We start from the raw sequence: 13213 nt of genomic DNA, 5'->3' as shown, positions 1-13213 counted from the left end.
TGCTGCATGATGCATTGGGAGTGGAATCGAGCAAAAGCCCAACACTGCGTGGAAGTGCGAATTTTAAAAAATATATTGTAAATTATAGGCTCACTTTTGAGGTCTTGTATGTGGCATTTACCGTGTTTTCATGCCGCGTACAGTGCTTGAGCGCTCTATCAAGTATGGTGCAGCTTTCTAATGCCATAATCATGACTCCTATTTGTGCACCCACCAGCCTCTTTTTTTCACAGCGGATGCAGCAATTAACTTTTTCCGTGAATTACGCATGAAATGCAACCAATTGTGGCGCAGGTATGTAACCTTTTATACTAATTATAGAAAGTTCACTTTAAGCTAGCTGGTACATCTACGGAGCAAACACAATTAACACCCTCGTAAAGTTATCCCCAAGGTGTTACATAATTAAGGTGAAAGAGCACAGGTTCTTTATTCCAGCACGTTCACAAAGCCCTGTTCTGCGCAATTAAGCTATTAGTCCTTTTTTTACATGCTCAGTAATCATGAAAATATAAGTTAAACTTCAGCATGTGCATATTTACATTAAAACGTTTTTTTACAAAAATATCAAAATACTGGAAGTGTACAGAGCTCTGTTGCACTCCTCAACGTTTCAGGATTCATGTGCAAGAAACAGAATCCTTCTACAGTCATTCGTTACGAAATGCTGAAGGGATTAGATAGCGACCGCAGCGGTGGCCTAGTGGTTGAGCATCCACCTCGCATGTGGGAGGTGTGGGGTTCGATCCCCAGTGCCGCCGGTTACCCACCGGTGATACAATGGGTACAAGCTTCCCCTGGCCTGATGCTCGGTTTAAGCAGGGTGAAATGCTTGGGAAATGGGTCTTTGACCCCACCTTGTGCATATGAAAAATACCTTGTGCCATGGCGCTCTTTGGCCGCAGATGCTCTTGCGCCATAAAAATTCACTATCATCATCACCATGGGATTAGACAGCAATAGCAGAAAAAGTGGAAGCTGCGAAAATCAAGCTTAAAGTTTGTTCCCTTGCTTCCCTCATTTACCTCCTCAGATGCTTTTGCTTTTTGTCAAACAAGTGCGGCATTGCAACCAGTGGAAGCTCCGATTTGTTCTGTCTTCTTTATGAGATACTAAGATGGCGGCGCGCACTTGTCAAAACTCGCAGAATTCACGATGCACCATGACCCCTAGAAACGCAATTCACTCACAATTTTCAAAGACCACATATCAAACAAAATGTCTTTTTCTAAATTTGTACTGCATATTTTTCTTTTCTAAATTTGTACTGCATATTTCGGTATAATCTTTTGTCTTGAGAAAGATGAACACCAAAGGTTACGAAAAAAAATTGATATCGAAAATTTTTGCCAAATTTGCCCTTTTATTTGCTGCGTCCCCCCTTAGGATATCATCATCATCATCAGCCTGACTACACCCACTGCAGGGCAAAGGCCTTTCCCATGTCTCTCCAATTAACCCTGTCCTTTGGCAGCTGCGCCCACCCTATGCCTACAAACTTCCTATCTCATCCGCCCATCTAATCTGCCGCCCCCTGCTACACATACCTTTTCTTGGAATCCACTCCGTTACCCTCAAGGATCAGCGGTTATCTTGCCTCTGCATTACATGCTCTGCCAAAGCCCATTTCTTCCTCTTGATTTTAACTAGGATGCCATTAACACGCGTTTGTTCTGTCACCCACTTTGCCTGCTTCCAGTCTCTTATCATTACACCTATCATTCTTCTTTCTATGGCTTGCTGTGTTGTCCTTAAGCTGAACCCTTTTCATTAAACCTCTACGTTTCTGTTCCATAGGCAAGTACCGGTAAGATACAGCTGTTGTACACTTTCCTCTTGAGGGATATCGGTAACCTGCTATTCATGATCTGACAGAACCTGCCACATGCACTCCACCCCATTCTTATCCTTCTAGTTATTTCCCTCTCATGATCCGGATCAGCTGCCGCTACCTGCCAGCAGTGACAGAAGTAGGTGTATTTCTTTACCACTTCCAGCACCTCGCTGCCAAATGTGAACTGCTGTTCCCTTGCTAGACTGTTGAACATTATTTTGGTTTTCCGCATGTTAATTTTTAGACCCACAATTCTGCCCTGTCTGTCTAACTTATAGATCCATGTTTTGCAGTTCATCTCCTGAGTAACTCAGCAAGGCAATGTCATCACCGAATCACAGATTATTTAGGTATTCTCCATTAACTCTTATTCCCAACTGTTCCCAATCCCATAGTCCCAACTGTTCCCAGCTACCATGGTCCTCCATAAAGTCAGCAATAAAATTCCAAGAAAGGCAGTCAGCCAAGGAGACACGATCTCGCCAATGCTATTCACCGCCTGTTTACAGAAGGTATTCCGAGGGCTTAAGATCTGATCAGTGTTTAAAGGGACCAGGAACTGAATTTTAAGGATTCAAATTTTATTTTTGCGCAGCCGAAACCTTAGTGAGCTAAGTGACCAGTCACACGAAGTTCCATAAAAATACCATGGAAGATTTATCTGGAGGATTTTTCAATTAGTGGATGTGCTTGTTCTGTACTTGTGCTTGTTCTTTTAGCTAGCATGATAGTGGTGCCATGCCAGCAAAAGTAAGGAACCAGAAACTAATATGGCCACAGCAAGCCAAACACTAATTAGACAGTTTTAGCACGGTGTAGAGTTAACTTGAGATTTCACATGCAAAGATATTGCAGCAATGGTGAGACACGGTTTTGTCCTGTACTCTTCGTTTATACTGAAAGAAGCAATGAAGAGGCTATGATACGTAACACTTTAAGTAACACATTTTAAAGGAAAACATATTTATCATTTCACAACAAATAAGTTGAATTTTACAAAGATATTGTCACTTGGTGGGATACACAGATGATAGTGAAGCGTCACCCCAGACTTACTTCAACTTGATTTATGCAATGCTCAACGCCAAATTAAATTTACAAATCTTCGCTTAATTGGCATAAGAAGGCCCAATTCTGGCAATATAAAGCAAAATCTTTTTTTCATTTCCAACCCAATTTTGTAAACGTTTTCGTCACTTATAAGTTCCTTTAAAGGCAAGCCAGGCTTTCACTGTTAAATGTAGTGACTTGGAATATGTACGCATGAATGTATGCAGGGTTTAATGTCCTAAAGCTGCGCATGAGCTATGAGAGATTGGCATTTCTCTTCCACTAAATGCGGCTGCCACAACTGGGGTTTGATCCCGTGTGCCTGTGCGTAGCAGCCAAACATTAATTGCCACTGCGGCAGGTTAATGGCCTGAATAAAACATGGTCAGAAATGCTTGATGTGATTGTATTATATGCTTCTACCATGGTGGCAACTCTCAACTTGATGGCTGTTGTTTTTTGCCAAATACTAGAACTTTTTAAAGTGTGTTGTTCACACTGTCTTGAGTGAGACAATTTAAAAACATTTCTGAGTAAACTTCTAGATACAGATGTCTTGGAGACGTATCAATATAGCTCAAGATGTGTAGTCATTCGTAGCTGTTTCAGGACGTTTGTAAGAAGTTGTGTGTTTCATGGTTTGGCAAGCATTCAACCAGCAAGATAACTTCTGCAGAAGGTCTAAGCAGTCTGAACCAGAATGGTTTGGATGGTAGCATTACGGGCGAATGCAGCGTTTTCTCGTTTTTAACGCGAGTTATGCAACACTACGACAAAACCGTAGACAACTATTCGCATTAGCTTTGTATTGGGGCGATGGCAAGTGCCACCTTGTCTAGTAATTAAAATGGTTAATTGTTTTGTTTTGTACTTGCCCCCCCCCCCCCCCCCCCCCCTCCCCCCAAACCTTGTTCTGTTAATTCCCCCCACAATCAAAGGCTGCTTTGCAAGTTTTAAGCTTTATTACCTATATTTTTGCGACGTATTGTGCAATTTCTTCAGTCTGCTTTTACTCCAGTCTTCTCTTGCTTGTCTCTACAGCCGATGTGCTAATTTCGCTTTCATTACCCCTAAAACCCTGTTCACATTAGCTTTGTGTCGGGGCGGTGGCCACCTTGCCTAGTAATTAAGATGGTTAACTGTTTTATATTGTACTTTGCCCCCACCTTAACTTTGAACCCTGTTCTGTTAACTCCCCCACAATTAAAGGCTGTTTTTCAAGTTTTGAGCTATATTACCTATATTTCTGTGACGTTTTGTGCAACTTCTTCATTCTGCTTTTACGCCACCTGTACTCCAGTCTTCTCTTGCTCGTCTCTACCGCTGATGTGTTAATTTTGCTTTTATTATTCCTAAAACCCCGAGCTACTGGAAGGCTCAGTCCTCTCAATATCTGGCTGTCTAGCTTTACAGACTACAAGAACATTTTAAGAGCATTAGCCCTTAATCATCACGTTTCGAGATTTCGTGTGGTCTGCTACCACCCTGAGATCACAGCGCCATCTGTGGCAGCAACTAGAAAACAGCACATCTCGCATTGAGACTTGTAGCGCCATCTACAATAGCATTGTAGAAACAACCACCTGTCGGGTGCCAATATGACGTCATGGTCCAATATGGTGTATGGAGGTGGAACTATGTGAGTATGACGTCAGGGGATGAAGTGACAGTATAGTTTCAGTTTCTCGAATCCAAGATGGCGGCCATTTAAATTGGTTGTGCCCTCCCATCCCTTCCCTCCCTTTTTCCTTCCCTTACGGCCCTGTTCGGGTGTCCGCCGAGGTATGTGAGACAGGCGTCTTCCCTTAAATTATCTAAAGGGCCTCACGTCCTGCCGAAGGGCGACGGCGTTCCGTGTACTCCTCGGCAACGCTGCGACACGCTGTCGCGTCCCACTATTAAAGACGAAGCTTAAGCGTCCTCCAATTTTTAAACTAGGATTTAGAAATTAGAAAAAAAATGAAACGGGGGAGGTTCGCGCATACCTGCTGGGGAAGGGGTATAACGCAGGCACTAAAAAAGTTGCGCCCGATCCGATAGCAGGGCTCGCGTGCCGCGCATGAGGATTTCCGTTTTCCCGGCGGTAAGGCGCATATCATGTGCGTTCGCGGTCTTCGGGGAAGGAGAATGTTCTCGGTCCGCCCACATGCCGGAGTCATTTGGCGCGCAAAAGCGAGCAAGATGACCCAGGCACGCCTCGTTAGCTTCGCTCCTGCGCTGCACGGCCTAGTTCGCGCACGTGTCCGGCACGCGACGCGCGTGTCCAGCCACGGAAAAGGCAACAAGCACCGCCACCACCATCACCGTCAGAGCAGTCGATCGGCGCGTACACCGCAAAGCTATCGGCGCGCGGGTGTGTGCAAGGCAGCGCAAGCCAGCGGCGGCGAAAGGAGAGTTCTTTTCGTTCCGAGGCTTCGAGCAGCCGATCATCTGTCTGGCCAGTGACTCGAGCGCGCAGCGCTACGCTAGCTGACGGTCTTTCCCGGCAGACGAAGAAAAAATAAAAAAAAAGTCCTGTCACCGAACTCGCTGATCTCGAGAATGCGCGATCGCCCGCCGTTGCTGGCTGGCTGCACGTTTCTTTGTAGCGCACAGTGCACTCACATCTTCTCGCTGGTTTACGACCGTTTTGTTTTTTTTTTCCTCCCACCCGTGCCTCCCTCAACTCATGCCGTTCTAGCCGAGAGAACCGACGGAGGATATGTGGCGGCGAGCAGAGCAATGTTAGCGCAGCCGTCGCTTCGCTCCGGTCCAGCGCCCGCGTCGGCCCCAAAAAGAAAGACAGTGAGGGGAGTCAAACAGCGCTGCCGGACGCTCGGCACTCCGGGAAACGTCAAGGAAAAAATAATAAAAAAAAATATGACACCAAAGAATGAAGGCACACACAGACACCATTTGCACAATGAGGAGCGCTGCCAGTCGCGTGCAGCTGTTGCGCCTTGAAGCGGACGCGGCAAACGGCAGCCAACACGTTTGCAACGCTGAAACCAACTCACCACTAAAACCGTGCAGTACTGTACGAGAGGAAGCTGGCGTAGGCGAATCCTACTCGCTGCGGCGTAGTACGCGCGCTAGTTTGCGTCGTCTGCTCTCCATGACGGCAACGAACGCCGCTGCCGCAGGGCGGCAGCTTGTGACTAACCGCTGCGACAAAATCCACCGAATCTAAAATCATCATCACCTTGCTTCTCGCGAGGAAAGAAAAATATTTTCGAACTTATCGGGCGCAGAAAAAAAAAAAATGCTGCGGAAGCAATGCTGACTTGGCGCCACTTTTCACTGCGCGCCTAGCGAGAGCCTCATTGCGTGTCACAGGTTCCATAGCCCTGCACGGTTTTACGAGAAAAAGAAGTACAAAATAAATAATGGGAACAGCAGCAGCTGCAGCGACGACAATGGATAACTACCGCGCCCGTGGCACGCGGATACGCTCCCTCTTCCCCTCGTGTAAAATTTGCGAGCTTTCGTCCGGTGGCGACTGTAAAGGGCGGCCGTGACGACTGTTTTTCATTCGGGCCGACGACACACACCCGTGGCGACAAGTGCGACCAGCTAATCGGATTCGGGGACTCCACGCGTGGCGCTAGTTTGTCTTGCCCCGTTCTCCTCCTGGCTTTCATTGTCTGGACACTGTACTACAGGTGGAACCTGTAGTACAGTGTCCTATCTTTTTTCTCTCAAATCAATCCTGGTCAAATAAATGTAATGGGACTCATGCTTAGGTAGGCAGTGAATGTGCCACAGGAAAACAACGAATGTAACAACGAATGTCTGCATTTATTATTAGGAAACTTGACAAATGCGGCTCATTATAAGAAATGGATGTTCATTGCCTTCACTGCTATGCTGGACACTTCGTTGGCACACAAACAAGAGAAAAGGTAAACTAATACAAAACCCAAGGAACATGCAGTCAACTGTATCATGAAACAAGGTGACAAGTGGAACTAGTAGTGCATTCCAAAAGTATACCATCCACCCATGCTTGCAGCAAATCAGCCTGTGTGTGTGAGGGGAGGGGGATTTAAGCTACTGCTTCAATCACAATAGCCTCATATACATGAAGGGGAGGGTTTACTCGGCCTGACCCGGTTGGAAGGACCATCTACAGCGTGTTCAAAGTTAGACTTTACTGATTAAAAAAAAAAAGTGAAACGCCGCAAGCTAATGCCGCTTTTGCATGTTGTAATGCGGCCAGGACGGACTCAAATTGGGAAAATAACTGTCCCCGTAAATTCAGTAATTAACTAAAGTTCATTCATTACCATTTTATTGGCCGAAGTTAGTGTGGTTGTTCATATTGAGAACTTGGAGGCAGTTGCTTTTGAGGGCTATTCCATTTTGCACAATTTTAGTTACACGCCTGTGTACTGAGATGTGCATGGCTAAAATTTCGTCCCAGTTCGTCTAATTACGCATGCCAGATGGCGGCTCTCAGCGTGAAGCACCTCCCTCGTGTGACGCAGCTGTTGAGTATGGCACTCCGTTTTGCTAGAGTGGGCCTGTAGATGTGATCGCTTAAAGAAATACCTCTCCCTTATCGCCGACTCAACAGTGGTTTATCGGTTTCCCCTTAGATGGAGGCAATTATCGGGCAGAGCTAACCCATATCCCCCCCTGCTCCCCGCCGCCCAGCCTCTACCAAATAATAACCACAATCAATAATCGGTTTCGATCGCCAAGAAGGAAAACGCAGGTCCGGAACGAAAAGTCGTCCGTGTCGCCGCTCGCTGCCCACTCTAGCAAGACGGAGTGCCATACTCAACAGCTGCGTCACACGAGGGAGGTGATTCACGCTGAGAGCCGCTGTCTGGCATGCGTAATTAGACGAACCGGGACGAAATTTTAGTCGTGCGCATCTCAGGACACAGGCGCGTTACTAAAATTGTACAAAATGGAATAGCCCTCAAAAGCAACTGCTTCCAAGTTCTCAATATAAACATGCACGCTAACTTCAGCCAATAAAAAGTTAATTAATAAATTTTAGTTAATTACTCAAGTTATGGGGACAATTATTACCTCAATTTGTCTCCGCCTAGTGCTTCACATTTAAAAAAAGATCAGTAAAATCTAATTTTGAACACATTGTATACACAGCGAATGATAAGGATTGAAAACCCAGAAAACTGACATTTTGACCTGCATGTACAAACACAGCTGACAAAAAAAAACAAACCTATGTTGAAGCCAAGTGCGGCCAAGAAAGTTGAGACGAAAACCATGAATTAGCTTCATCTTTTCTGCGAATATGCATGCCCTGTGATCTAATTTGCACAGAGACATTCTTCAGTGCAATTACAACAATGAGAGCCGAGACAGACACAAAACAAATGCTGCTCAGAGATCAAGATATCAAGGAGCAAAGACGGAGACAACAGGCACGGTTTCGCTCTTCACCATTTTTCATGTCATTGACAGGTTTTTCTGCCTGAATTTTTCTTAATAAAAAATACTTGTTGCTGGGCTCATTTTTGAAGCTCAGTTTCATTAGCTCAGTACTGAGCCAACTCATTGCTCTAGAGCTAGCAGTGAAGAGCTGTAGTGCCATACAGTCCAGCAGGCAACAAAACTCAAGTGTTAAAATACCGGGTGTAAAGCCACGTACTTTAAAGTATGCTGTTAAAGAGTTAGTTGCCCTAGATGTGCCAAAGAAGAGTATGCATTACTACAGCCCAGATGAAAGTCGACCTGTTCTAATGCTTTTTTCCAACAGCTCTTCCCCAGCAAAGTTCCCTTTGCTCAGCATGCTGACTTTTTCATCAGTGTTGACCTGAGGTGGCATAACATATAGAAGAACCACTTATACAGTATTACTGACGGATGCTAACAATAGTTTAGTATACACCACATTACAAATATCAAACTTCTAAGTTGAAAGAGATTACTCACTCTTTTAAATTTTGGACACTTTTTTTCTATGGAAAGTATGGCTTCTCTAACTGCATGGGAATGGGGAACGGGCTTTACTGATTAACAGCTCAACCGATCTTAATGAAATTGGTATCAATCTATATTGTGTGATTATTTCAGTTGTAATACTTCAGCAGAAGTGCTCTAACCCATTCAGGAGCTTTATGCACAGAAAAATATAACTCTGCAATAATGCGGATATGTGGGATACTAGGTGGCATATGATAAATATCTTCTGCGTACCAGTCTAAGGTATTAGTTTTGTCCACTTTAAACACTCGAACATGTACGATTAATAAATTTTGACATCTGGTTTTCTAACATGACCGCAGGGCAGAAAATTCTTAATGTTTTTGAATATTCAGTATTTTCTAGACTGCTGGGGGCTTAAAATGCAATTCCACTTTTACCAGTCACTCAGTATAACACTTTCACCTTAAGAGGGGAGCCTGGTCTTGAAAACAAAATTTTACTAATGTAATCATAATTATGAAATCTTCAGGAAACGTATTTTTCTGCGCTGATTCCAAATATGTCGCTTAATTTCATCTAAAACAATTTCTTGAGCACTTATGTAATTTTTATGCAAGTGTTTTGCGAAGAGCTTTGAAGAAAATTTGTTCACAGAAACTCGCTGAAATGTATGCCATTGGGTTCTCTTGATACCAAGGAATGCAATAAGGATAAAATTATCATCCTGGCTGTCGTAGAACTTGAGTTATAGGGTACTGAAGCTGCCACTTCAAGAGCTGGAACACACACTTTTCTTCGCATTTCTGAAGCGTCAACTTCAAAACCCTATAACTGAAGTTCTATGATAGGCAGGAAAACAAATTCACCCTTATTGCATTCCTTGGTATCAAGAGAACCGAATGGCATACAATTCAGCAAGTTCCCCGCAGCAGATTTTTTTCAAAGCTCTTCACAAAATACATACATAAAAATTACACAAGTGCTCAAGGAATTGTTTTACGTGAAATTAAATGTCCATATTTAGAATCGGCACACAAATATATATTTTCACTGACGATTTCTTACCTGTAACTTCACGTATAAACAACTTCTTTCAAGACCAGGCTCCCCCCTTAAGCAATCTGGTGAAACTGCTTTTGCAAGAGCCTTCATGCCAGATCCATACCATAAACAACACAATTTTTGTGATGCCTTAATTTTCACCAATAGCTTGCAATTTGTAACAAACATTGGTCCATCAACAACTGCATTGTCACAAGGAGTTTACGTGTTGAAGTAGCCACACTTTCTTTGGCATTAGCCTAGGTTTTCTAAAAGACAGATGTACATTCTTTGATTATGCTAACATTTCTCTCATCAGCATGTCTACAATAACAGCAAGAAGCAGTGTTTATGTGTGAAGCTTTTACATGCTTCCAGAGTGACTGACAAGGCTATCAGCCATCCCACAAAAGTTTATTTCTGTGAACTGCTCCAAAATTTTCGCACGAAATTGCAAAAAAGAAAAAGAAGAAATTGTTGGAGGTTTAGCATTGCTAACCACTAAAATATTGTCAGAAAGCAGGTTTTTGCAGGTGGACAGTGATGCCACGTATCTGAAAGCGTGATTGAAAGCGCATTTCCTTGTGACTTGCGCACAGATGATAGTTGATGAAGACGACGTGCAATGCACAGCACGAGAGTGTGTTACAGGTTAACATGAGGCGTGATCGGCTGTGGCGATAGCATAGCGCTCTTGTGCAGTGGCCAACGAAGCTGATCTGTTTGCTCTGCCGCGGGTTCAAAACCAAGTCTCGGTAATATTTTATTTCCCCAGGTGGGCCAAGGTCGCCCTCATTCAAAGGCTCGTTTATTTCCTGGCATTGCCCGCATCACAGGACTAACATCACAGGCTTCGCCACACACCGACATTTTCCAGGTTAGGAGACCAATAGTGTTTTGCACTAAAAGACTAGACTGGACAAAAGGATGAAAGGCACCTGCTGTATATTTGAATGAATGAACGAAGGAAGCTGGAGTTGGGCTCGAGCTAATGAGATCTCAAGTTTACAAATAGCCATGGACATATCTCTGAGCGTTAAAAAACTAAATTTTTTACAGGCCACTTTTGGATCCAGACTGGATCTAAAACAAATGAATCAGAAGTGTGGTAAAAAATCATCAGGTTAACTGTAAGAAGGAACCTCAAAGAGAAAATGCAGAAGCATGAAATTAGAATATAACACTTTTCTGCTACAAAGATCATTATGGGTAGTTTGGATAATGCAGTAGTACTCAATGACTAGCCTGTCTTTTTTCATTCCCCATTTTATTTCAATATTGCTCAAGTGAATGATCAATATTTTCTGTGCTCATGTTTGTACTTCCTTTCTGTTTCTGCCAACAATTTCCAACTCCTGTTGCTATACACAATCTTTGTTCACACCATATTGATGCCAAATCCATGGCCCACAGGAGGTGAGTGCTGCACACAAAAATATCTTGTACTTGTTTTTCAAACAGTACCATGTTTACATTTGCTGTGATGCCTGGTTTCCAGCACAGTGCTAGCATGAGAGCAACACCTCTGGTAGAACAAAGGGCTACAACTACACTGAGCTAGTCAGCAGGATGACACCCGCAGTAATCTGTTTCACATTCTTCTATGCCGTTCTGGGTAAGCCTCTTCAGGTACAAAGCTTCAGTGCTTATGTTTTACATTTCAATGCTCAGGTTCCTGCAGCTTCCATAATAACATCCAGGCAGCAATGACTAGGGAGGCAGGTGCTCAGGTATGAAATGACATGATGATGATAATGCTACAGCAATAAAGAGAAGGGTGGTGGAAATGCCAGCAAGATTACTTTTGTATTTTTCTACACCATTCCAGACATACAACTTGAGTGGCAAAGTTTCAGTGCTCACTAACATGGAAGCCTTGACAATAATAATGTAGACTTAAGTAACGGTGCTCAAACTGACACCAAAAGAAACAGGCTTACACTAGGCTGGTTCTTGGTCGTTTTTGAAGTTTTGTTAACATGCACACCTGGGAAATTAACAATGTGTACTTCACCATTTTCAAAGAAACCAGTGCTCTTAAGTACAGTTCTCGTCTATGTACTATTTTGGACTGGAATTCACTCCCGAAACAGACATTTGATGCCAGTAAATTTGAATGCGCTCTTTAAATGTGCCCTTTATAATGGCATGTTTCTTCCTGTAATTTTATGTGTCCCCAGTATGCTGCTGTTTTTGTGCTTGATTAAAATGAATTTTGTACTTTGGTCTTTTCCACTCCTGCTTGGGCACACAATAAGGCCTGCAGTACTGTAAAATAAATAAATAAACAAACAAATAAAACAGCACTTGAAATGACACTGAAAGATGACAGATACGCACCCGGAGAGTGCTTACTTACACGGTGCTGTATATTGATCACATGTGAACACCAAACCTTGGTGCAGCGATAACTCACCAGGGGTCTGCTGCTCAGTTGTGACATGGCTGTGTGGCCTGGGCGGGCGCGCCTGCCCCCCAGCGCCTAGCTCAGCCTGGGCAGAGAGTCGTCGAGTGCGTGGTTGCAGCGGTGTCGGGCAGCAGGCGTGCACCGAAGCCGCCATCACAGAAGACCACGGCGCACACGCGCTCGCTGCTGCTGCCCCCCTGCTGCCTGCCAAGGGATGTCCCTGGATCCTGCATCAACAATTACAAAAGGACAGGCGATGACGTTTGAGCCCATGACTGGAGAAAAGAGTGTTTTACCACACCCAGGACCGTATTTTTTAGCGACTCAATTCATTTCAATTGTTCCTCTGCTACTGGTCGCTGCCTCTTGGCAATATGGGCCGCAGGGGACGACGTTAACACTGGTGCCAGCAGAAACGTGCCCAAAATTCCACTTCCACAAAAGCAAACCCGGTGCCCATGTTTCACTGCTGGACCGGTGCCAGCGGTGACAAATGACAAAGTATCATGATGCATTTGCGCACCTGATGAGCTGTATCGGTGCTAGTCCCATCTGAGGATAGAAACTGTGCCATAGCAGTGCGACGAATTGGAACAGCATGGTCCCCTCGACTGGGCGGAAGTGGATGTTGAAGCAGTAGGTCGATAATAGTGGTGTCACGACCAGTCCCACCGTGCGTGTGGCTGTTGTATGCTTCCCGATCTCTCAATGCTTTTGTCACATTTGCCGTCACGATTAAATGAAATGAAAACAAAACAAATCATCACAAAATACGGCCTCTGCTCTGATACAAATGGTCCAAAGATCCAGTGGCAAGCATAGACTCCTTCCTATAGTGTATAGGGGGTTAAGTGAAGTGTAAATAATCCTGCGCTCAAGACCTGGAAATGCTGACTGTAATGTCAGTACTATCTGTACCTTGAGGATGCTGAAAACATTTAACCAGCTGTGTGCCCACAAATAAGCATTAAACCTGCTCAATACTCGCAGCAATGCTA

The 13213-nt window shown here is 44.2% G+C and overlaps 1 protein-coding gene across 2 annotated transcripts in view; it reads right to left on the bottom strand.

The window, feature by feature from the left end:
* Nucleotides 1-13213, bottom strand: part of LOC144106592 (uncharacterized) — a 30580-nt gene that overhangs the window by 14020 nt on the left and 3347 nt on the right. For both annotated transcript variants that reach the window (XM_077639438.1, XM_077639439.1), the window contains exon 2: nucleotides 12225-12442. In XM_077639438.1, the coding sequence (XP_077495564.1) occupies nucleotides 12225-12369 (145 nt within the window). In that variant the 5' untranslated portion in view covers nucleotides 12370-12442. The remainder of the gene's footprint in view (nucleotides 1-12224; nucleotides 12443-13213) is intronic.

This window comes from Amblyomma americanum, chromosome 10 (genome assembly GCF_052857255.1).
Source record: "Amblyomma americanum isolate KBUSLIRL-KWMA chromosome 10, ASM5285725v1, whole genome shotgun sequence".
NCBI lineage: Eukaryota > Metazoa > Arthropoda > Arachnida > Ixodida > Ixodidae > Amblyomma > Amblyomma americanum.
The sequence above is the reverse complement of the archived record's forward strand: the minus strand, read 5'-3'. Positions and strand labels throughout refer to the sequence as shown.